This window comes from Sinohyriopsis cumingii, chromosome 16, assembly GCF_028554795.1.
Source record: "Sinohyriopsis cumingii isolate HCF-2022 chromosome 16, ASM2855479v2, whole genome shotgun sequence".
NCBI lineage: Eukaryota > Metazoa > Mollusca > Bivalvia > Unionida > Unionidae > Sinohyriopsis > Sinohyriopsis cumingii.
Window position 1 is genome coordinate 56,528,730 of NC_142976.1, and position 24,548 is coordinate 56,553,277.

Consider the following 24,548-nt stretch of genomic DNA (forward strand, 5'->3'; position numbering starts at 1 on the left):
ATTGACTATAATGCAATGACCAATGGCGGGGGGGGGGGGGCTGGGATTTTCTTTGGCTCTGAGATATTTTATTTTCCTTTATCTGAAGATAACAAATTTATTTTAAATAATATAATAAATATTATATTATTCTGCTGTAAATCCAGATATTTGTTCCAGTTATTGACAAACGGAATTTGTTGTTTTTTTTTTAAAGTATCTGGACCCTGCCCCAGAATATTACATTCCTGGTCTCTAATATAATTGCAGTATACCGTCGTATAATCAAACACATACAAAATGGTCCGTTTTTCAGCTCCATTGTGTATGTTTCTCAGAAAAGAAAAACAAAGATGCGAAGAATAAAGCTTCTATCTGACAATACATGTAACAAAACAAATGCTACATCTATGCACCACTTACACCCACTCCCACCCCTACCCTTCTCCTCCTGTTCAAACACAATCCGGCGTGACTAAGGAGTATGATAACATATAACTGTTCAGCTAAGTTTTAGTCGAAACCCCCTCCCCCTCATATAACAGTTCCGGCTATGTCCCTGTACCCGTCCTTTTAGAAATCATGAACTTGTTTGGAGAAAACCTGGGTAGTTCAGTTTATATAGGGTCTAAAACGTAATTAAATTACCCGCATAGGCCATCCAGGTGGGCTGCCTTGAAGTGTCCTCGAGAAAACACCCAACTTTCCTCGGCTTGATATAGAAAATAACATTTTGAAAGTGCCGTTAAAGGCAAATAAACAAATCGCTTGTTCAGCTGTAGTGTTGTAATAATAACACTGTTTGTTATCCTATTTTTTTTGGGGGGGGGTATGTATGTGTGCGCGTTTTGTATTTGCCAAATACTTAACTATTGAATGATTTGTGACCATACTATCTGATACATGTGTACTTTGAACTTAACAAAATCACGGCATTGTCTCTCCCCAACAACCGCGTAAACTTTATCTTGAATTTCACCGAGTGCAATTGTAATACAAGTGCAATTAGTATACCATTGTCTCACGTAGATATATTAGCTTCTTGAAGCAGACAAGAGGTAAAAACTTATTACAAGGGAGACCAATCTCCTCCAGAAAAAAAATATAAATTCGCCATAAGAAAGCCAGCTAGAATTTTAATGACTACCCTTCCTTTTCAAACTCCTAACCATAATAATTTATTTTAATTTCATAACATATTTATGCAAGCAAGGATAATATTCTTTATTCAGCTTGACTGTACGATGACATTAACAATTTCACAAGCGTTTTATTGCGAAATATCAATGAAAAGGGACAAGCCCTGAATTGAATTCGAATGACATATTAGGCAGGTGTGGTAGGTTTTGGTTGCATATAATTAACTAGGGTTATATGCGACCATAATATACATGTATTTATGAATATATGTATATATGCGTGTGCACTTAGAGAAACAGATATTGAGTGTGTAACGATTTGGCACTAACATAAAAATGTAATGTCTCTCAGACTGGCAGTTCTTATGTATTTACGAACAAATAACTTTTCCTTCACTGTTTAAAAGAAAGAAATAAAATGATTGGTAAATGTGTAGGCCGAGTCCATGGTAATGGAATGGGACTATGCTACATACGTAAATGTGATTGTCGAGTCTATGTGAAGGGGGATGGGACCAGCTTACAGACTGGAAAATGTGGATGTCGAGTCCATGGGAATGGGATGCCATGGGAATGGGATGGGACCAGCTTACAGACTGGTAAATGTAGAAGTCTGGTCTATGTGAAAGGGATGGAACTATGTTACAGACTTGGAAATGTGGAAATCGAGTGAATGGGAAGTAGGATGGGACCATCTTACATATTGGAAAATATGAATGTCGAGTCCATGGGGAGGGGAATGGGACCAGCTTACAGACTGGTAAATGTAAAAGTCTGGTCTATGTGAAGGGGATGGAACTAGGTTACAGACTTGGAAATATGGAAATCGAATGAATGGGAAGTAGGATGGGACCAGCTTACATATTAGAAATGTGGAAGCCGAGTCCATGGTAATGGGATGGGACTATGGTACAGACGTAAATGTGAATGTCGTTTCTATGGGAATGGGATGGGGCTAGGTTATAGATTGGTAAATGTGGAAGACGAGTTCATGGGAAGGGGGATGGGACCAGCTTACAGACAGGTAAATGTAGAAGTCGAGTCTATGGGAAGGTGGTAGGGTCTGTGTTACAGACTTGTAAATGTGGAAGTCGGGTGTATGGGAAGAGGATGGGAGTAGATTAGAGATTGGTAACTGTGGAAGTCGAAGCCATGGGAAGTAGGATGGGACCAGCATACAGACTGGTAAATGTGGAAGTCGAGTCCATGGGAGTGGGGCTAGAGACTATGTTACAGACTGGTAAATGTGGAAGTCGAAGCCGTGGGAATGGGGGTAGGACTAGGTTAAAGAAAAAAATGAGACAAAGTGATATTATGAGGATTTCTATGAATATATTCAATTTCCAAGTTTGACTAAATTGTAGTAGGTATGTAGTAGCGTTTTACGGCACATCAACACAATATTGGCTATATTATGCCAACTAAAGATAAGTTCTAAAAATGTGAAAACGAAAAATGGTACAAAATCTTTAGGAATATAAACCATTCTAAATGAATGTAGAAGTGAAATACAAGATAAATTATAAAAGGCAAAGATGTTATAATTCTGCAAAATGTATATGAATACCAAATAAAGATAAAACATATACAGTCCTTAAATACAGTCATAATTGTTATATAAATTTAGTTCCACCCAAAAGTATAAGATTTTCTCCCGTGCTACATCATCATACATTTTCTTCATGGAGTTCACATCAAACTACGTCTGTCTCATAGGCATCTTCGCTAACCAAGGTTCCGATGTGTTAACACTATCTACACATTGGCATATCGTTCAGATATTTCGGTGCTTCGGGTCTGTGAATTTAATTCGATGTGGCGGCAAGCTGTTACGCGCTGTTGGTTAGTTGCCATTACATACTAAGGGAGACAACTCATGAAATCCAATAGATGCCACTAGGACAAAGCATTGAAATATCTGTACGCTCGATCCGCCAAGGTGTAGATAGGGTTAACACATCGGAGCCTTGGCTAGCGAAGATGTCTCACAGGGTGAAAGTTCACACACTCGATAAGAATGGATTCGACTATCAGTAGACAATGGAATGGTATGCATTCTGGTCAATGTTCACCCGAGGGTGGTCCGTGGGGAGGTAGCAGTATTTACCTAACGGTACAATATACATTAGGAAGGATTATAAGTGGTCCGCCGAGAACCTCAGCAATGTTAGTGGTCTGCTTACAAATGTTTTCGAACCACTACTGTATCTACACAATACCATCCCATCTCTGAGATTTATTCTATACGATGAATGCCAGTCTGAGAATGGTGAGTTTGATGTTCTTGAGTTCGTTCTTGGAGATTTCCTCATGTATGAAGTACATCACGACCTTTATACAATATTTGACGTCAATATATGGAATTCGGAAACAGGTGACCGTACGGCAAGAACTGGATGTTCTTTCTTCATGAAAGCTTCTCTAATAAATGCTTTACGTCTGACAAGATTATTTACTGTGCTTCTCTGGCCTCTGAATCCATGACAAGATGCTCTAGTATGCTTCTCTGACATCGGAATCCATGACAAGATTATCTACTGTGCTTCTCTGGCATCTGAATCTATTGCAAGATGCTCTAGTGTGCTTCTCTGACATCGGAATCCATGACAAGATTATCTACTGTGCTTCTCTGGCATCTGAATCTATAGCAAGATGCTCTAGTGTGCTTCTCTGGCATCTGAATCCATAACAGGATGCTCTGGTGTGCTTCTCTGACATCGGAATCCATGATAAGATGGTCTAGCTTGCTTCTCTGGCATCTGAATCCATAACAAGATGGTCTAGTGTGCTTCTCTGACATCGAAATCCATGACAAGATGGTCTTGTGTGCTTCTTCGTCATCGGAATCCACGACAAGATGGCCTAGTGTGTTTCTCTGGCATCTAAATCAATGACAAGATGGTTTAGTGTGCTTCTCTGGCGTCTGAATCCATGATAAGATGGTCTAGTGTGCTTCTCTGGCATCTGGATCCATTTTAAACGTCTGACATGAGTTTGTTATACTCAAAGTACGAGACGATCTTTAGCACTGACATAACTTAAATTTGGAGGAACCTTTCCTTTTGTTTTTGACATGTCGGAAGTTTTCAGAATAATTATCTTGTGAGGATTTGTTTCGAGAACGTGTTTGGTCAGTGTATTTGATACAGTCGTGACCATTTCCATCAATCAGTGTTTTTTTTAAAAAAGTGTTTGATACAGCTGCTTTTATTTTTTATAGTACATTTTTGTATAAGATAAGCGGGGAGTTTAATCTTGACACATATAATCTTCATATGTTTCTATTGCTGTCTATAATGGTACAACGAGGTTTTTTTTATGTGGTATATACGGTATTTCTTCAGACTTTTAATTGTTGGATTGTTACTTAAATCTGTAATGACTTTTCCCCGTTTCGTCATAGCATCTTTGCATGAATCATCAAACAGTGGTTTGCTGGCATGTTTTAGAAATCGCCAATATTTTCTGCATTGTATCCCCAGCAACATTCTTGAGTTTCTTTGTAAACAGGGATATGGGAACCACTAAGTTGTCAAAACGATGAACTTTCGAATTTGACTCGCAGCGGAAATGAAACGTTATCCAATCTGCCTTGATCAGTTTCCACATGCGCCCTTGACCTCAGGTTAAGAGTCTTTACACCTGAGCAATGAAATAATATTTTTAAATGCTCAACATTAAGTCAACTTTAGTAACACAGTTTCTTATTTTGCAGTAAAATGAATTTGTTGTTGAAAATCTAGTATCATTTAGATTTTAGAGATTGTTCAACTATTGCGATTAAGATACAAATGCAAAAAATGTGGACCCTTATTTTATAAAACATGGAGCTGTCGTATGACTCTTTATTGAGAAATAATTACATAGCAAGACTGAATTTAATAGTGTGTCTCTACTGTACTTCTTTTACTGTCTTATAAATGTACCGAGTAAGTGCATGAAATGTTTGAAAAATCATTCCCCAAAAACATTTATTCTCAACATTGAGACTAGATATAGACACAGATCTATTTATTCTAAACTTGCAAGTAAAAATAAGTAAACTTTAAGTTGATACCAACGTACTATTTTTATGAGGACCTCATTGGTCAATAAGAAACAGAGGTGACTCCAAGGTCAGACTGACTGAGGTGGCGCTAGATAGGGTTAGATTTTAAAAGAAAAAGAATTTCACGGGTTTTCCTCATAGGTTATCCTGCCCATTTAGAAAAGACCTTGTATATCTTAGGTATTGTTACAAGTTTTAATTCCCTTTATTTTGGTGCATGGTTGAAGTGTGTAATTTGGGTCATAGAATATACTGCTTTCCCTTACTTCAGATGTGCTCCTATAAAAATAAAAAAAGCTAACTTCGCTTGGTCATTTTCACTTCATGGACTACTAAGGTAAATTGTAAAACAAAAAGAGCAGATCACACGCTTTACGTTTTGATATATTTTGTTATTCACTAATTGCACTTTTTAAGCTGGTATTGTCTAGGCAACATTCGTTAATAACTGCTAAAGATAGTGTACGTTAGACTGATATTTCTAGCACAATTTGGTTAACTGTATGCTTATATCACGCACAGTTTCTACAAGTACAATTTCCAAATAAATTTCAGACACAAAACATTAAAGTAAGTTAGATGTATGTCACTCCACTATGCATGTTGCAAATGCGAATAACTTCACCTTACATCTGTCAGTCTCTCAGTAGTACGTAATATCTGTATTGCGACCCCAGAACCATTTATAATTACACACTCTCACAAAACGTATGTAACAAGCATTTAGACTGGTTCATATTGCATCATGTGACGCTGAAGACTAGAAGTCATTGGTTCATCATACCAGAATGGAACTACTTATGTATTCATGCGCCCTTCGTATGTGCTTAGACAGTATTTGCAAACAATGGCCAATCTGTAGTTCTTTTATTTGTTTCTTGTGATTCCATTTTTTATATAATTGTTTGTAACTACGAGAACTGAATATCATATTTTACAAGGTTCATTAAGTCATGAGCTTGACAATCAACTGTATACCATGAATTAATTCAGTTCGTGTTGCTACATCAGTTTAAACAGTGTGTAATAAGTCTCAAGTTTCGTGAGTTCATGGATTCTGTAGAATGTTAAGTACACTTCTTAAATGAATGAGGGACGACAAATCAGCTCCTTCTCCGTGATGATATTGAATTTTTGTTTAGGGGCTGATATCTCCTATTCATTAAAAGCTGAAAAAGTCTGCAGGCAATTTTTCCTGCACACATCGGTGTACATTTCATACACTTACCGGTATTTCGCGGCTGTTGAGCTACCGTCGGCAGGAAGGTTCTTTTGGTGATATGTTCATTATACATCAGGAACAAATTCTTTGTTTGGTGACTTGTAAATCCACTCGGAATAGCGCAATCATCTGCCCTGAGACCATTTTCAATGCCGCGCTAGATATGGAAGTTACCAAAAAACGGTATATATCTAAATTGTGCGCAGATTTGTTCCGGAAAGATTTGCATGCAGCAAAATTGCACATTTTAATGAATAAGTGACATCATACCCACAAATCGTAAATCAGTATTAACACAAATTCTGGGGATTTCTCGGACTAAAAAATAAATGGTATTCAACCCTAGTGTCCCTGTACTAATTGATGTTTTTTCAGTAGTAGGCTTATTACTTCAAATACTAAAATAGCTGAAATCAAATAACTTTTACGTTCTTTGCACAACATATTTAGAAACCACCGAATGAGTTTTAAAAATTTATGTGAATTAGTGTGAGATCAGTTGAAAATTCGGCTTTTCAGTTGTATATTGTACAATATATATATACTTTGAACAAGCGAAGATTATGAGTTTATGTTCCCCGTTTTTCACTGAAGGAAGGAGAATAGCTTTTTTTAGAGGAACAGTGACTATGGTGAAATAATAAATGAGCAACATTTACAATAAAATTAAGCCATCAATATGAAGGCGCCAACTATATTTATTTCAAATGTATAGTAAGGGAGTTATTGTGCAGAAATGAAGGTGGAATCAGTCTGTCAATCAGGGACCGTAACTCTGATTAATGTTGTTGTAGGGTTTAACGCCATTTTTCAGCATATGATAGGCTATACATGTTGGCCAGTATGGCCGGTGGAGAAAGAACCCCGCAAAATCCCAGGAAGAACCACCGGCCCACGGAAAGTTACTAGCAAACTTTTTCACATGTCCAAGCTGGACAAAAGCCCAAGAGTCGAACCCACGTGGACAGAGGTGAGATGTCAGTGATCTGTAACGGCGAGCGCTTTAGACCATTCAGCCCCCGCTCCCCCCTCCTCTGCTAAATGATGGTATGAATGATTATAATCGATCTCATTAAGCTGCATACAAGATTTGATTTAAATTTCAATAATTATTAAGTGATTTAGCATGCAAAAATGAAAGTAAATGCGTCCGACAACCAGGGGCAATAAAACCCCAAGTAATGATGTAGAATAGGGATAACGAAATCCAGCTAGGGTCTGACAAGTATCAGACTGTAAACTAAATCTAAGTCCGAACATAAATAAACCGAATAGTTATTGTACGAAAATTAAAGTGGATTGGTCCAATAGTCAGGGGTTATAACTGTACAAAAGGATATGGGTCTGACAATCAGGGACTGTAACTCCATTAAACGATGACGTACAATGCTGGCAATGTAAAAACGATAGTGGGTGGTTATGATAATCAGGGGCTATAACTCCACTAAACTAGGAGGCTCAGTGCTTAAGGGAAAAGTAGGTAAAGGTCGTGTCATTTTCAAGGTGAATAATAATATGTGTTTTTAGATACGATAATAATTAGGGAGTAATAGTGCAGAAATTAACGTGGGATAGATTGACGAAAAGATGGAAGAACGACAGGACTGAAGGATGGATATACACAATTTAATATTTCTCATCTTGTACAAATTTGAATATGCCTCGTATTGTAAGAAAACAAAGGGGAACAACTAGCCTACTGTACAAATGTTCTAATGTTTAAAATATATGTATATGTTTATATATTACTGTTCAGTGAAATTGTGCAGTCTGCTTAAAAATTCAAATTGTAGTTTAGAAAGTAGAAATCTATTTGTGAATACTTGTTATAGTTTATATTATTGTTTATGCTTAGTTACATTGTTAACAATGCCCCCCGTCGTTCAGGTAGTGAAAGTCTACGATGCCGGGGACAAGAAGAGGCTTCAAGAATTTCGGTCAGCAGGCCGGAAACCCTAGGGTCACAATTCAGAAGGAACGAGGAGTCCAAGTGGGATCAAACGAGGAAACCAAAAAGGAATGCTCAGTCGTGAAGAAAGACCCATTTCCTATTGTAAGTTCTTAACCTTTATAGTATTGATTTAAGAGAACACTCGTGCATTATGTTTTAAACTCGCATTGACGAGAGAACAGTTATACTTTGTTTTACCTCGCATTGACGAGTGGGAATACTGTAGCATTGTTGTTTCACGATGAACATTGCTATTGTGTCAACATACTCTGTACCTTAACGCATGATTTGTAACACAAAATGCTTAGTTATTGTTTGTAGATATTTTTTTAAGGTTACAAATGAAAGCAACCTTTGTTTAAAAGCTATTGTCACAGTTTTGTACAATATTTGACTACCCACTTAGTTTGGTGAGACGATTTTCAGTGAAACTATAGCGATGACAGATATATGAAGGTAAAGAAACTATAGCGATGACAGATATGAAGGTCGATGAAACTGTATCGATGACATATGGGAAGGTAAAGATGATGTTCGATGAAACTATAGCGATGACAGGTATGAAGGTAAAGACGATGCTCACTGTAACTATAGCGATGACAGATATGAAGGTAAGACGATGGTCAATGAAACATAACGATGACAGATATGAAGGTAAAGACGATGTTCGATGAAACTATAGTGATGGCAGATAGGAATGTAAAGACGATGATCACTGTAGCTATAGTGATGACATATAGGAAAGTAAAGACGATGTTCGATGAAACTATATTGATGGCAGATATGAAGTTAAGACGATTGTCGATGAAATTATAGCGATGGCAGATAGGAAGGTAAAGACGATGTTCGATGAAACTATAATGATGGCAGATATGAAGGTAAGACGATTGTCGATGAAACTGTAGCGATGGCAGTTAGGAAAGAAAAGACGATCTTGGAACTATAGTGATGGCTGGTAGGAAGGTAAAGACGATGATCATTGTAACTATAGCGATGGCAGATAGGAAGGTAAAGACGATGGTTGGTAAAACTATAGCGATGATATATATGAAGGTAAAGACAATAGTTGATGAAACTATAAAGCGATGATAGATAAGAAGGTAAAGACTATGTTCGATGAAACTATAGCGATGACAGATAGGAAGGTAAGGACGATCATCACTGTAACTATAGCGATGATAGATAGGAAGGTAAAGACGATGTTCGATGGAACTATAGTGAAGGCTGGTAGGAAGGTAAAGACGATGATCACTGTAACTATAGCGATGATAGATAGGAAGGTAAAGACGATGTTCGATGAAACTATAGCGATGGCAGATAGGAAGGTAAAGACAATGGTCACTGTAACGATGACATATATGAAGTTAAAGACGATGATCGATGAAGCTATAACGATGGCAGATAGGAAAGTTAAGACGATGTTCGATGAAGCTATAACGATGGTAGATAGGAAGGTAAAAACGATAGTCACTGAATGATAGCGATGGGGAGATATTAAGGTAAAGTCCCTTCACTTCAAGTATTCTAGGTCGCTGTTCATACTGTTTATGTCACTTTTTTAAAACTGGACTTAGATTAGTAGAATAAGTCACAAGAAAGTTACGACCAAGACTCGATAGGACATGTTTTGTGGACAAGCTTCAGTGATAACTTATTTGTATTCTCTCTCTCTCTCTCTCTCTCTCTCTCTCTCTCTCTCTCTCTCTCTCTCTCTCTCTCCATATATAACTTTCTAGAGAAACTGTGGCTCTGGTTAGCATCCATTCAGTGGTTGGTTGGTTCGAGTCCTACTCAAACCAGCCCTGGTCAGTTGCCGTGGTGTTTCTCTAGGCAAGGTACTTTATTCACATTGCCTTAACACTATCAGGTCATTCATGTACTGATGTTCCACAAAACACCAATCTTATCGGCCATTTTCCAGATGGAGAAGTCCACGGGAGATGTCCTACTGATGTTCCGGTTCAAGCTTGAGTGCCTTCTGAGGATACAGAACGCATGCGTCAGAGAAAAGAAGGTCATACAGGATGCCAAGGGAACTATTCTTGGATACGCAGAGGATGTAAGTTCAAACAACATTTTAAATGAAACGTGACTAAACCTCATATTTTTTCTAAAGGTTTATTTCTATGACGTTGAAGCTTAAATTTCATATATGTTGGAACCCAATAACTTTCATCATAACAATATTGTTAGAACCATGGAACTGACCAGAAGGAATCGAATAACTTGAATCAGAACGAAGTTATCGGAAGCATGGAATTTCCCGGATCTTTTTAATTTGTATCCTTTATCAGTAGAGTCACATTGCAGATATACGCTATAGCATTGCTGGTTCCGAATTGGTGTGCCTAAAATCGAATTGCATGCTTTTTCGATTGAGAAAGTACTGGTTGAGTATTGACATAAACACTAGTATCACCAGAAAATCATTATTTGCACGTCCCATATCCAGTGACTTAGGAACAGGTACGTCAATTGTTGTCTCGCATTGTCTTGTGTAATTTTCTGAATAGATGCAGTAAGATAAAAGAAATCACGACGATTTTTACATATATTAATTTCGTTGTTTTCAACTACAGTTGATAATTATGTGCCATAAAATCAGACGTGTTCAATTATGAAGAAGCACAATTGGGCATTATATCGAAAACTATCCGATAAATATATAGCTTGCAGAATAGCGCGTCTATGATGTATTGCTTTTTTTTTCCTACCAGTTATTTCTGCCATGATAGTATTTGTCACTTGTAAATCAAGGCGACCTGTCAATCACGACCACTCTTTTACCCTTCCCCTAAGTGGTCGTTTTGTACAAGTTTAACTGTATTTGCATACGTGTATGGTTCGAACATATACATTAACTTTAATTAAACGACTGCGCTGTGTATGCACTTTCTCACAACTAGATAAAGATATACGAGGGTCGACGGTGGCCCACCCATCCCAAATACGGTCTGTTGGTGATGCATTTCCCCTCACTGGAGAAGGCCCAGCGATGGATGGACAGCGACCGTGTGTTCAAACAGCAGGACTGGCCGTCAGCTGGAGACAGTCTGGAGGTCATAGTTGTGCCCATGCACTATCTTCCTTCCAAAGGTAAGAATTTTGAAGTGGATCTCAGGTACGAGTAATCAACAGGATTTGTATGTATGTGTGTGTGTGTGTGTTATTAGCTAAGAATGAATACCATCAAAGTATCAAATAATAGTATTATTTATGGAAACTGGTTGGTGCCGTTAGAGTCTGAAATTTGTATTTCATGACTGCTACTTTTTCTCGCAATTAGCTTATCATTTAATTAGGACTAGATTTGAACTCTATAACTAAGAATTCTCTTACGGAAGGGGTGTGGGAAAGGGATGTAGGAACCACTGCTAATTTAGTAAATGGTGACCTTTTGTCTATTTAAGATGTTCGCGCCTTCCAGCTCTGCGAGATGTATGGCATAATGGATAGCGAAGCCTTCCAGGAGCAATATGTAGACCGAGTGTCAGGGTTGTTGGATAAAACTAGGATCTACCACGGCGTCGTCGCCAGCGCCGATGTTTGTGGCCTCCGTCAGAGTTGGATCCGTCCCCATACTTTTGTGGTTTTGCACTGTGCGGACGACATAGACAAATTGAACAACTTCTATGACTCGGGTAGGATAATATTAGCTTGATCTTATTTCGTGTGAATTGTACAACAGATTGTATTGTATATATCTTAATACCTTTCAAATGGTGTCACGAGGTTATTGAGATGGCTGAGAGCTGATTGCTTTTGGTCTGGTGTTTAACCACACATGAACACAATACCGGCTATATCGTGCCGCGGCAAATGGAATAAAGTGTCTTTCCAGGGGAAACACTATGGTGGCGGAGTTGGCCTGGTCTAAGCAGGATTCGAACCCACACCATTCTTGTAGCGTGTCCGGCACACAAACCGCTGAGTCTAGGTAACACGCTTGAATGAGTTACGTTAATACTAGCACTTGACGGATGTAGGAGTGGCAACAGCAAATTTGCATGTATACAGGACGCTGTATGTATATATATATATATATATATATATATATATATATATATATATATATATATATATATATATATATATATATATATATATATATATATATATATATTCAGTGGTTGTATGTAAGAGAGCACTTTTGCAATGAATAATCTCCAGAGTACGCGTTTAAAAACAATATTGAACCGTGGAAAAACTAAACAACAGTAAGATCAAGTTCACTGTAAATATTTACATTATGTTTGGAGGGGTGTAGATTCGTTTATTTTCTAGGTTCTGTTTTTGTCGATACGTACATATGATCCTGGCCATATAGCGCCCAGCCAAAGCTAATTAGCGAAAATGTCAAATTGAATCACCTTTAAAAATTGCCATGAGGACAAACCCCTTCAAGCAAATGTCAATTATCCACTGCGTAACAAAAGGTAAAGGTAAAGATGTTGCAAAAATAAAAAATAAATAAAAAATAAACCCAAAAGGCATAAAATACGGGTCAAAGTGTTTTCTGTATAAACTGCAATCTCTAAAAAATAAAAATAAAATATTACAAAAACAGTCCAAGACCCTCTCAGAGGACCGTTGCAGGATGCATCTCACAGCAAACAAATTTGCCCGTTTGATGCTTCAAAAGGGCACATCGGGCCTAATCTGCTTACCCGAACCTGCAGGTGTGTAGCGAATTGGGGAACCTGCAGGTGTGTAGTGAAGTGGGAAAGTTGTCCCATTGTTTCAAAAAAGAATCATTGCTTATTGGATCTTTAAATTTCTTGTTTGTAGCAACTGCAAAATCCCCATAAAGTTGATACCCTATCAAAAATGTGACATCACCAGAAAATTGATACCCAACGCAAGAATGTGAAATCCCAATAAAGTAGATACTTCATGCAAAAATGTGAAATTCACATAAAGTTGATACCCCATGCAAAAATATGAAATCCCCAGAAAATTGATACCCCACGCAAGAATGTGAAATCAACATAAAGTTGATACCCCATGTAAACATGTAAAATCCACATAAAGTTGACACCCCATGCAAAAATGTGAAATCCCCAGAAAGTTGATACCCCGCGCAAGAATGTGAAATCCCAATGAAGTAGATACCCCATGCAAAAATGTGAAATCCCTAGAAAGTTGATACCCCATGCAAAAATGTGAAATCCACATAAAGTTGATACCCCCTCAACAAAAAATACAGTATATGAATCGCAATAAATATAGAGTTTTTCAATAATTATATTTCTGCATGTCTGATACCAAAATCGTTTTTCTTCTTGTTCTCATAACTGACCTTGGATAAAAGTGATGAGATTTTTCTACAAAAAAGATAGACTTAATCGTCAGAAGATTTTTAAATTACATTCATTTGAAGTGGACTCATGATTCTTTGACTTGAATACCTCTGTGTGTGTGTGTGATTAGGATTTTTAACGTAGATTTAACAATGTTTCAGTCATATCGCTACGATGGCTGCAGTGTGGCAGTTTATAGTGATGTCTAGCACTGGGGCATCATGCCGCAGACATGTAGCATGATGTCCCACCCAGTCACATTATCCTGACACCAAGCCGACCAGTCGTAACACAAATCTCTTAATGCTGAGCGCCTAGCGAGGCAGCTGTTAGTACCATTTTTGTAGGTCTTTGGTATGACTCGGCCGGGGATCGAACCCACTACCTCCCGCTTCCGAGGCAGACGCTCTAACCACTAGACCACCAGAGCGGTGACTTGGATACTGTACATGTACCTATTACATTGATTTGAAAAGTACGTCATGATATTTTGACTTCCATACCTGTATTTATTACATTGATTTGAAAGTGTACATCGTGATTCTTTGACTTGGAGTCCTGTATCTATTACGTTGATTTAAAGTGTACGTCCAGTGGCGTCGCTAGAGGGGTACGGGGGTTGCGGACCACACCGGGTGACACCATCTCAGAGGGGTGACACCAAAATGAAAAATCGCAAATTAAACAGAGCACACACTGCTCGGTCTAGTCGGATTTCATAAGCGGATAACCGATCATAGTTAAATACATGACTGGCAGGCACAGCAGTGGCGTCGCTAGGGGGATGCGGGGGGTGCGGACTGCACCGGGTGACACCATGAGAGGGGGTGACACCAAAATGACATTACTAAGGATTCTGTATGGTCTGTTACGGAAGGAGGACCATGGGGGTGACACCATGAGCTACCGCACTGGGTGACACCAACCCGAGTGACACCACTGTGTACATCATGATTCTTTGGCTTGGATACCAGCACCTATTACACTGATTTGAAGTGTACCTCGTGATTCTTTGACTTCCATACCTGTACCTATTACAGTAATTTGAAGTGTACCTCAAGGTTCTTAAATCTGGATACCTGTACTTATTCAAGTATACATGTGATCTTATTTCTCCTGAATTCCTTAAGGAGAAACGCTTTCCACGTGCGGTCACGCATTTCTTTGCAAGTCAAGGATTGTTTGTATCGTTCCTAAAGCTATATTTTTATTCAGCATGCGCCATAGAATACGCATGCCCCAACACAGTGCCTGAAACTAATACAAAACCTGACTAATGAGCGACAGACGGACGGTTGAATCGGATGGACAAGGATGATACCGTATGCCATAATACTGTCGTGGTAGGGCATACAGATATCGCCAATGTGCGTGCTAGCCTGAAGAGCTTTACAATCTTGACCCCTGAGTGTATTAGGCGGAAGAGCTTTGCCCTCTGGACCACTGTGTGTATTAGGCTGAAGAAATTTGCCCTGTGGACCACTGTGCATATTCGGTTGAAGAGCTTTTCCCTCTTAACCACTGTGTGTATTAGGCTGAAGAGCTTTTCCCTCTTGACCACTGTGTGTATTAGGCCGAAGAGGTTTGCCCTCTTGACCACTGTGTGTATTAGGCTGAAGAGGTTTGTCCTCTTGACCACTGTGTGTATTAGGCCGAAGAGGTTTGCCCTCTTGACCACTGTGTGTATTAGGCCGAAGAGGTTTGCCCTCTGGACCACTGTATGTATTAGGCTGAAGAGCTTTTCCCTCTTGACCATTGTGTGTATTAGGCCGAAGAGGTTTGCCCTCTTGACCACTGTGTGTATTAGGCTGAAGAGGTTTGCCCTCTTGACCACTGTGTGTACTAGGCTGAAGAGGTTTGCCCTCTTGACCTCTGTGTGTATTAGGCTGAAGAGGTTTGCCCTCTTGACCACTGTGTGTACTAGGCTGAAGAGGTTTGCCCTCTTGACCACTGTGTGGTTATAAACCGGCAGAGCTTAGCCCTTTTGACCACTCTAATATAATCGTTGACACTACACACATCACTCTAATATAATCGTTGACACTACACACATCAAACATTTGCCCACAAATGATCGACATCACGTGTACATTCCATGCTTATTTTTGTATACAATCGGGGGGGGGGGGAGGGGGGGCAGATTTGAAAGAATCATACCTAATTCTTTTCTTAAAACGTGCTGGGAAATATTGTTTAGCAAGATAATGTGACATCTTTGAGTCATATTCCTAAATTGTTATACAGTTAATTAGCGGAGGGAGGGGAATTCACCGTTTACAAAGAAGTCAAAGTTTACGGCCCAGCTAGGAACATTTTATTTTCAGCAATTGGTTTCGAGGTATCCGGTTACGGGTCAAAATTACCTTTACATCTACAACACTTATTTAAGTAGGATTTTATTTGCCACGGGATAATATTTATATTATTCATTAGTCAAATAAGTAGATCAGTTTTCAGAAATGTTTTGGTTTGGCGCTTAACAGCACAAAAACACAAGCAGGTTATTTTGGGCCAAGGCAAGTGAAGTAAAGCATCTTGCCCAGTGCCTAGGTAGGTGATCCAGGTGGTCAAGATTCGAACCATTTCGGTCATGAGCCCAGCATGCTAACCAGAGTCACCGCCGTTCCTTTCAGAAATGTCGTACAGAAAGTTATGTACTTTAAATGTATTTCGTTTGACCACTAACTCTTTCTCACTACTGCTTGTTGCCAGTGAATATATTTTATCTAATGTAGTGGCGGTTCGGAACTCTTGTTTAGGGGGGTGTAAGGAGGTGTGGGGAGAGAGAGGAGGAGGGTAAACAAATTGGCTAGAGTTTTAAAGGACGGAACCACTTTTGAGGATGAAGCTGGCAAAACTCTGAAAGCTTCTATACTTAAACGTTTCGAGGGCGTAAATTTAACCACTTACCAGTAAACCGTTAAATTACTGTAGGAAAACTTTCCGGCACTTTCGCGCTAAATATTTTTTTAAGGGGGGGGGGGGGCAACACGGGTGAAAAACTTCTAAGATGAAATATATCTGTTGTTAACTCGCAAAAAGGCTGTTTTCTTAGTATTTTATGCTCAAACATGCTGGCTATTTGAAGTATATAATATATCGAAGTAACAGATGTCCGAAGTAATGTTTGGTTCGGCGTCTGTCGTCGGCAGACAGAATACTTGTATAGCAGCATCATTTTCTTTCCTGACTGAAAGAATGATCAAAATCGATTCCGAAGACCAAATAAGTATGTGGTGGGATTTGAACATGACGCGTGACTGGTCAACATGCTCACAGAATGCCACGTGAGTCACGCCATGTCAGATTAAATCCCATGGTCATAATGTTGTTGATGCCTATTTTTAAAAAAATGGAATGCTAAATAGAATTGATTATGCATGCGCTTGTCAGTATTATTTCTCTTGGAAAACACAAGAATTCATGGAGTAGCATGACATAAATTTCATATTCTTTTGTTTTCAGTGGACTACGAGCCGTACAAGGAATTCCGACAGAGAATATGTGAGACAGATAGCATTATGTTCTCCATTAAACCCATCAAATCCTAATTTGCCCACCAGTTCCAAATGGCCAATCAGCCTCATCTTTCACTGCACGAACAGTTCACCAGCACCTCTTACCAGACAAGCATTTGTGTTTATTATTGAATCATTTGGAACCAGTCTACCGGAAGTAAATCTACCTGAAGCAAAGCCAGATGAAAAATTAATATTTGAATTACTTTGCGTACATCAAAGTGAATGTTTTTCTTTGGAAAATAATTGGGAATGGAAAAGATGTCTGTAAATATTTTTTAGTATCCTGAAAAGAAGGTGGAAACGAATGTGTAGTATATTTAAAATGCGTAAAACATTATAAATTTCTTGAAAAGTTACTTTCTTGCTAGTTTCGCTAACTAAAATTAGTTAAATCTTACTACTGTCACTAATTAAAATTAGTTTATTTCGCGTGCTACGGATTCGATCTTTTGTAACCGATCTGTTGATTCCGTAAATATTTTTTATAAAACCTTTGATATTAGTTTTTTAACGTTTTTATAGTTATGCTGATGCATGAATGTCGCTTTATATCTTCTTATAAAAATGATATGTTTTTGATGCAGTTAAAAAGTTAGCAGTTATGAAATGCTCTTTTATGTCATCTCCTCCTGATGTTTTTGCTACTTTTGCATTTAGAATAATCCTAAATCAATTAGGGGGCTATCTGATATTCTTATGAAAAAGTTGAAGATTTTACACGTGTGTTATATGCTCCATAGGCGTTAACGAAATATGACACGCTTAAGACGACACTAAAACAAGCAAACACAAAATATATATATTGATATTTAAAAAAAACTGAGTACAAAGCACAAACACTTGCGTGTTTTTTCATGTATATAAATCTGCAAAAGATATATTCATAACTTGTTCCCTCCAAAATGCAATCCTACACAATCCTGTTTATGCACAGACTTATCTATCTAATTGTTAGCTTCCATACGTGTTGTAATATTTTTTTTTAAAGACAATTGAAGTTTTGCTTCATATATCTAAATTAAGCCAAGGTCTCTTTTCTGAGCTGCAATCTGCATCAGCTGCTGGCGTGGTTCCGGATGAAAACCAGAAGGATCTAACATTGAAATTATTACTGGGTGTCAGTATTGTTTAGTTATTGATATTATTACTGGGTGATAATATTGTTTAGTTATTGATATTATTACTGGGTGATAATATTGTTTAGTTATTAACACTTATTAATTAGTCAGTAGTATAAAATTGAAAATAAAATACATCAGCCGGAGAGATTACTTGGAACGGTTAGAAACATTTACATGCTTAGATCGAATGGGTTTTCTCGAACATTCTGCAACATTCTTGGTGTATTTGTGAACTATGTTGTTGTCCATTAAGTTTTATGCTTTATTTCCCACCCATCTTTAGCTAAAAGCTTTTCTTAATTTATTCATTTAATTAATGCAAAATTTCGCGAAGATTTGCAATTTGTCTATAATAATGTATTGCTTATGTCGACTAGTTTTACAGTCTTTAACAATCTATTGTTTATATCGACTAGTTTTTACAGTCTTTAACAATCTATTGTTTATATCGACTAGTTTTTACAGTCTGTAACAATCTATTGTTTATATCGACTAGTTTTTACAGTCTTTAACAATCTATTGTTTATATCGACTAGTTTTTACAGTCTTTAACAACGCATTGTTTACATCGACTAGATTTTACAGTCTAATCGTTTGTTCATAGTCCGTCCAAAAAAGTGGTATTACCAAATTTTTATTTCTTATTTGACTTTTGTATATTTTATTATTCTATTTTTGAAGCCACTATGACCTTTTGGTTTTAGCGGTGGTTGTCCAAGAGATACTCGATTTGGGTTATTTTTAGCTGAAGTACATAATGGCGCTTTTAATTTTGGTCTGTTATATCTTAGCGATTGCGGATCTATGATTGTTAAAAACTGGTAAATTTTGAACGAACTAATTATCATCATCTCAAAGCATTCTCCGTCCCAAAACTTATCACTATATTTTATTATGAATGTGATAGTTGAACATGTGAAAGACAAATATTTTAGAGGGGAAATTCAACATTTAATGTAGCTGTGTATTCAAGCAGATTCAGTTTGTTATATATCGTTGATGTCATTTATACACGATATGAATTGAATGAGATATGCTGATGTCAAATAGTTGCTGTCAATTAATCTTCCAACACCTATCACGGACGACGATGATCAAGACTGTATCAGTCTCAGCCATATTTGATAAAGACAGAAACCCTTGAACTAAGCTGCAAAAGAATTCTTTCAGTAAACACCTTAAAAGTGTTATAGTTGTGTTTACAGATTTTGAAGGTCATAATCGTCGTTATATCCAGAGAAACGTTTGACCTTCTGTTTTAATTAGCCCAGAAGTAAACCTTCTGAAACAGAGAACTAATCTAAAATTACATTAGTACACTCATGACATGTGACAAAAGATGAGAAAAATGGGCGAGTTTCATTGCACGACCAAGTCTAACATCATCTGAAAATGTTAGAATCCAACACTTCAAATGTCAACAGAAAATGAATGAAAGACCAAAGAATGTCAACGATTTCAATATTCTGCAGAAATTAAACGCTCTGACCTTCAACATTATGCAACAGCAAGGAAGTAACTTAAGTTACTGTTGAAGTTTACGTTAGAATAGTTTTAAATATATCATTGTTTGTGTCGCAAAAATGTGAACAACTACGTCCAATAGGTGGTGATATTGTCACATTATAGGATATTATTCCTACGACACAAAACTAAGTGCCAAAATTGCACAATATCTCATATAATCTTCCTGTCACTGACTATATTTTGTTTGTGTGAAATATTCACTAATTGCAACAGTTGGAACATTTCGGCAAACTCGAGATCCTTCTGACAATGAATACAATAAAATTGAATTTTAGATATGAAATATCAAGTATGCACATATCTCAAAGTACAACTAATAGAACTGTGCAAGGTCGGAACTTTTAACATATGAGAAGAACAGTCACGCAAATGAAGAAAACGTTTTTTCATTTTTAAAATGTATGTGCCATGTATATGACGTCAAAAACCCGACAATATGCTCTGTATAATTAAGATGTTATCTCAATCTTTGCTGGAAAAGATCGCAGTGTTCCGATTCAATTACGTAGAGCGTAGAAGAACTTCAGAGAGTTGCTAAAGCGAGTTTTAACGAATTGTATGTTAGCGCCTTATAAAGAAACCACCAAGTTTGCCTCTTGTATTTTCTTTTCTTTTATTAAGATCAAGTGCTCGGTGCCTGTTTATGGACGGCCATTGCAAAAGGCTATATTTTCGTTTACATATTCAAGAAATAGGCTAGAGGTCATGCGGGATAACATTAGTTTAGGAAGAATGAAGGCAGTAACAGGCTAGGACTATTAGGAGTGCTTCTATATGCTGGAATATGCATTTACTGGATTTCAGAAAGTGGTGCCTTTACCCATACTCTAGGAATTGTTAATTATTATAATCCTAACTTAAGAAACTTTCAATTGGTACAACCTATTAAAAAAAGAAGAAAAAAAAACAACATCGGATTTACTTTGACGTCATTGAGAACCAATATTAGAACAACCTTCGATCACATGGTGCAGTATTGCGGATGGAAACAGTATAACAATCAGAATATCCGTCGGATCTTTTCTGGTTCACTTCTCAGGAGACGAATCAACCAAACACGTCAAATTTATGCGAATTCCATACACCTTCTTCCGTTGTTTATATTTTTAGATATTATTGCCGTTAAAGAATAAGTGATGTTCCTTTTGGTTAACTTTTTCCTGAAACAATTACAGTCCAAGAGTAATGTGGCGTAACTTTTAATTCATTAAGCAATGATTGCGATCCGCCATAATCTAACTAGATTAACAAAACAAATATCGTTTTCAGGAAATATCGGAATACATCAATCGTTACCGGATTCGGTTTTATAGAACTGCAAATTCATTATGGTATCTTGAAATAAAAAGAAAACATCGAGTCAGTGGGTTATATCCTTATTCCAGTCGAAAGAAATGAGATATTTGTACAGACTGTATTTTCAGTGCATGATGTGGAAGTTTTGTTACATGTCTCACATTAATGTCTGTCCATTTTATTTACTGTTGTCCAAATGCAAGAGTAACTGTAGATACAAATAAATATTATTTAGTAAACAGAAATTCTGTTCTTCATTCATGCAGATACGTAAGTGATCAATGATTATACTCAAACACTCACTCCAACTCATTTATTTATTTATTTATTTATTTATTTATTTATTTATTTATTATAACATTGAAATAATAAGACAGCGTTATTCATCGAAGGGAGATAACCCTCATAGCAATTTTATTTTTACAAATTATCTTTTCAGATCTCACAACTGGAAATTAATAAAATCTTCGTTACTAGTTCTGCTATGCTCTTTTTAGGAATTGTTTTAGAAAATTGCAATCCATTCATGTAAGAACACAGTAGCGTTCATTAAATTCGTACCCTTTCATGCAGAAGATGCTTCTCAGGTAGTCCGTTAGAGAAATTTGGATAATGTTTCTACATGTTTTCTGTGCATTAAGATTCTACATGTACAATTTACCATAACAATTTACCTGATCAGTTGTGATATAATGTTATGTGATACAAGGATATCAGACCTGACGATCTATGACACTTAGACTCTCATTAAAACAGATCATATTAGATGTGAGGATCTATAACACCAGCGCTGGACGCTTACAATCTCCGTCGTTCAGACGATATTAGATATGAGGATCTATAACACCAGCGCTGGACGCTTACAATCTCTGTCGTTCAGACGATATTAGATGTGAGGATCTCTAACACCAGCGCTGGACGCTTACATCCTCTGTCGTTCAGACGATATTAGATGTGAGGATCTATAACACCAGCGCTGGACGCTTACGATTTTTATCATTCAGACAGTATTTGATCTGAAGATCTGTAACACTTAGATGGCGATCTACAGTTTCGTATTTTGCATAGGGTTAGATTAGAAGCTCCCAAAATGGGTGGTACCGCCCCTTTGGAGGCGGCGGGATTACCGAGGGGCTCTAATGCTGAATAATGCTTTTTTACGGGGTTAGGAGCGGCGAGGATAACCAAGGGGGCTGTGGCCCGAACAAGTTTGGGACCCACTGGGTTAGATTTTTAAAGAAAAAGAGTTTGCCCGGCTTTCCTCACTGGTTATACTGGTTGCATAAATAAGATATTGTATCTCTTAGTTATTATTAAAAGAACCTTTACTTCCCTTTATTTTGGCGAATGATTTATTGTTGGAGTATGGGTTATTGAATATACAACTTGGCCTTACTTAAGATTGCACCTATAAAAAAAAATGCAAGTTCCGCTGGGTCATTTCCATTTTCTGGACTTCAGAGATTTTGAGATACTTGCTTTCCTTTCAGTGGGTAATTTTGATGCTTTCTGGAAGACAGGTCAAGAATTTTATTAAATTTACTAGTTTTGTTAAATATTTATAAAGCTCAAGATGAACCAAGTAAATTACGATCACAAGAAAGATGATTCGGTTAGGAAGCCATAATGACTAACATGCGGATGAGGTTAAATGTAAACTTGGGCACTGACCATGTTATCTTAGAGGTAGGATGAGAGCGGATTTTCCTTTTAAGGTCTGATAATGCGTGCGTGCGCTCATATTTGAGTATGCTCCTAATTTGAAAATTTTCCCAACAAATAACACAAGGGCGGAAAAGGGGAGCAACGATATTTTCCGCGCTGTTACGTCTCGAGGTTTAAACTGAGTAACAAGGTAAGTTAAAATCCAACAAGCATTAAATTTACCAACATGCAAATGTACTGACCTAAATATAAAATCAAACAACTGGAAGAATAAAAAAATAACTTACAGTGTATGAATTCTTAAGATATTATCCTAAAGTGTACTATCAATTTCACACTAATTCGGAAACTATCCAAAGGTATTCTGAAAGAAGGTTCTAATGTGCCAATGTGCAAATGTGCTAGCACCAATGGGGGATCATAGTTCTAAAGCCAAGAGCATTTACTTCAAGGTAAATTTCACGAAAGGAGAATATCCCAAAGGTTCTTGAAAGTTTCACATAATCAGAATTATTTAAATGTTCAAGTCCTTTAATAATTTCACATAATCCTCAATGTAATGTCTGTTTTAGAATGAATGTTTTCACTCTGCTGGTCCAACGAACAAATTTTAAATAAATCATGATTTATTCTCTATCTTACAAGGCTGGCTATTAACTGTAGAATCCTAACGCGGTGCTTTAATTTCCTTATATAGTCACTTGATGCGTATCAAACAAACAAATCTGAATCACTAAAAAGATTCATGAATATTTAAATAATTTTCCCCTTGCAAAATGCATTGGTCGCCAACAATTCTTTTTTTTATATATTATTTATGATCTAATCAACGGCTAGGGCAGTCGTGACATACCCACAGTACAAATATATTTCCTAGCATCAAGCTATGTTGATATGACCTTCATTCTAATATGCGTGGCGTACTTGACCGAATTAGGTGTTGATATCAATTTGGCAAATCAACCTTTGGGGAAAGTACATACATATACTCTTTTAGTTACTGGCCAGTAACATAATTAAAAAATTCAAATACAACTTTCATAAACCCAGATGCACCAAATAAAATTTATATTACAAAGTAAAATTTTAGATATATATCCCTAACACCCGCAAAGTGAATATTGCAAATTTAATACAAAATCCCAGCTTCCACATATTCGAAGATGATATGGTGGATGCACTGAAGGCTAGTGCATTAGTTTAGAAAATCGGAAGCTACTGAATCAATTGTTAAAAAATGATCCAAAACAGACGCATATTTTCTTCCATATGCAAGGATTTCTCGTACTTCTTGAAAGAGCTGGGCTACAAAGGTCCTCACACCAAGTTTCATAAAAATTAGTGCATCCAACTCGGTTTAGATTTTACAATACATCGTTCAGGATGATGTCGAATCTGTTCACATGCGCAGAATAAAAGGCAAACGGTGCTCGAAAGACTTTAAACGCCACGGGCCAGTTGATCAATGACAAAATACATTGCCAGGCGTTAATCCCTGGTATTGGTCTGTCTTGCCGGAGGACAAAACGGATAACAAAATCATACAATGGTATCTTGACCTCGAGATATCCATATTCTTTTTAAAGCTGAAGAGTTTGTCATTATCGATGACATATTCTTTGTACACACTCAAACGGATATCAAGCAGCAATTGTATCGTTATCAGTTATACTAGTTCCATGCAAACAATTCCCATGACATGTACGATACTAAACAATTGTCACGAGTCTATATACATCGTACGCTTTTTGTAAACATAGTGCTCAAGAACCGTGTATT

At 37.2% G+C, this 24,548-nt stretch overlaps 1 protein-coding gene across 1 annotated transcript in view; it reads left to right on the forward strand.

Moving 5' to 3' along the window:
- LOC149780466 (uncharacterized) overlaps positions 1-21,349 on the forward strand; it is a 35,085-nt gene extending 13,736 nt beyond the window's left edge. The window contains exons 2-6 of the mRNA XM_089937417.1: positions 8,276-8,441; positions 10,261-10,398; positions 11,246-11,435; positions 11,750-11,980; positions 17,105-21,349. Of these exons, the coding sequence (XP_089793543.1) occupies positions 8,292-8,441; positions 10,261-10,398; positions 11,246-11,435; positions 11,750-11,980; positions 17,105-17,190 (795 nt within the window). The 5' untranslated portion in view covers positions 8,276-8,291 and the 3' untranslated portion in view covers positions 17,191-21,349. The remainder of the gene's footprint in view (positions 1-8,275; positions 8,442-10,260; positions 10,399-11,245; positions 11,436-11,749; positions 11,981-17,104) is intronic.
- Positions 21,350-24,548: the final 3,199 nt, after the last annotated feature.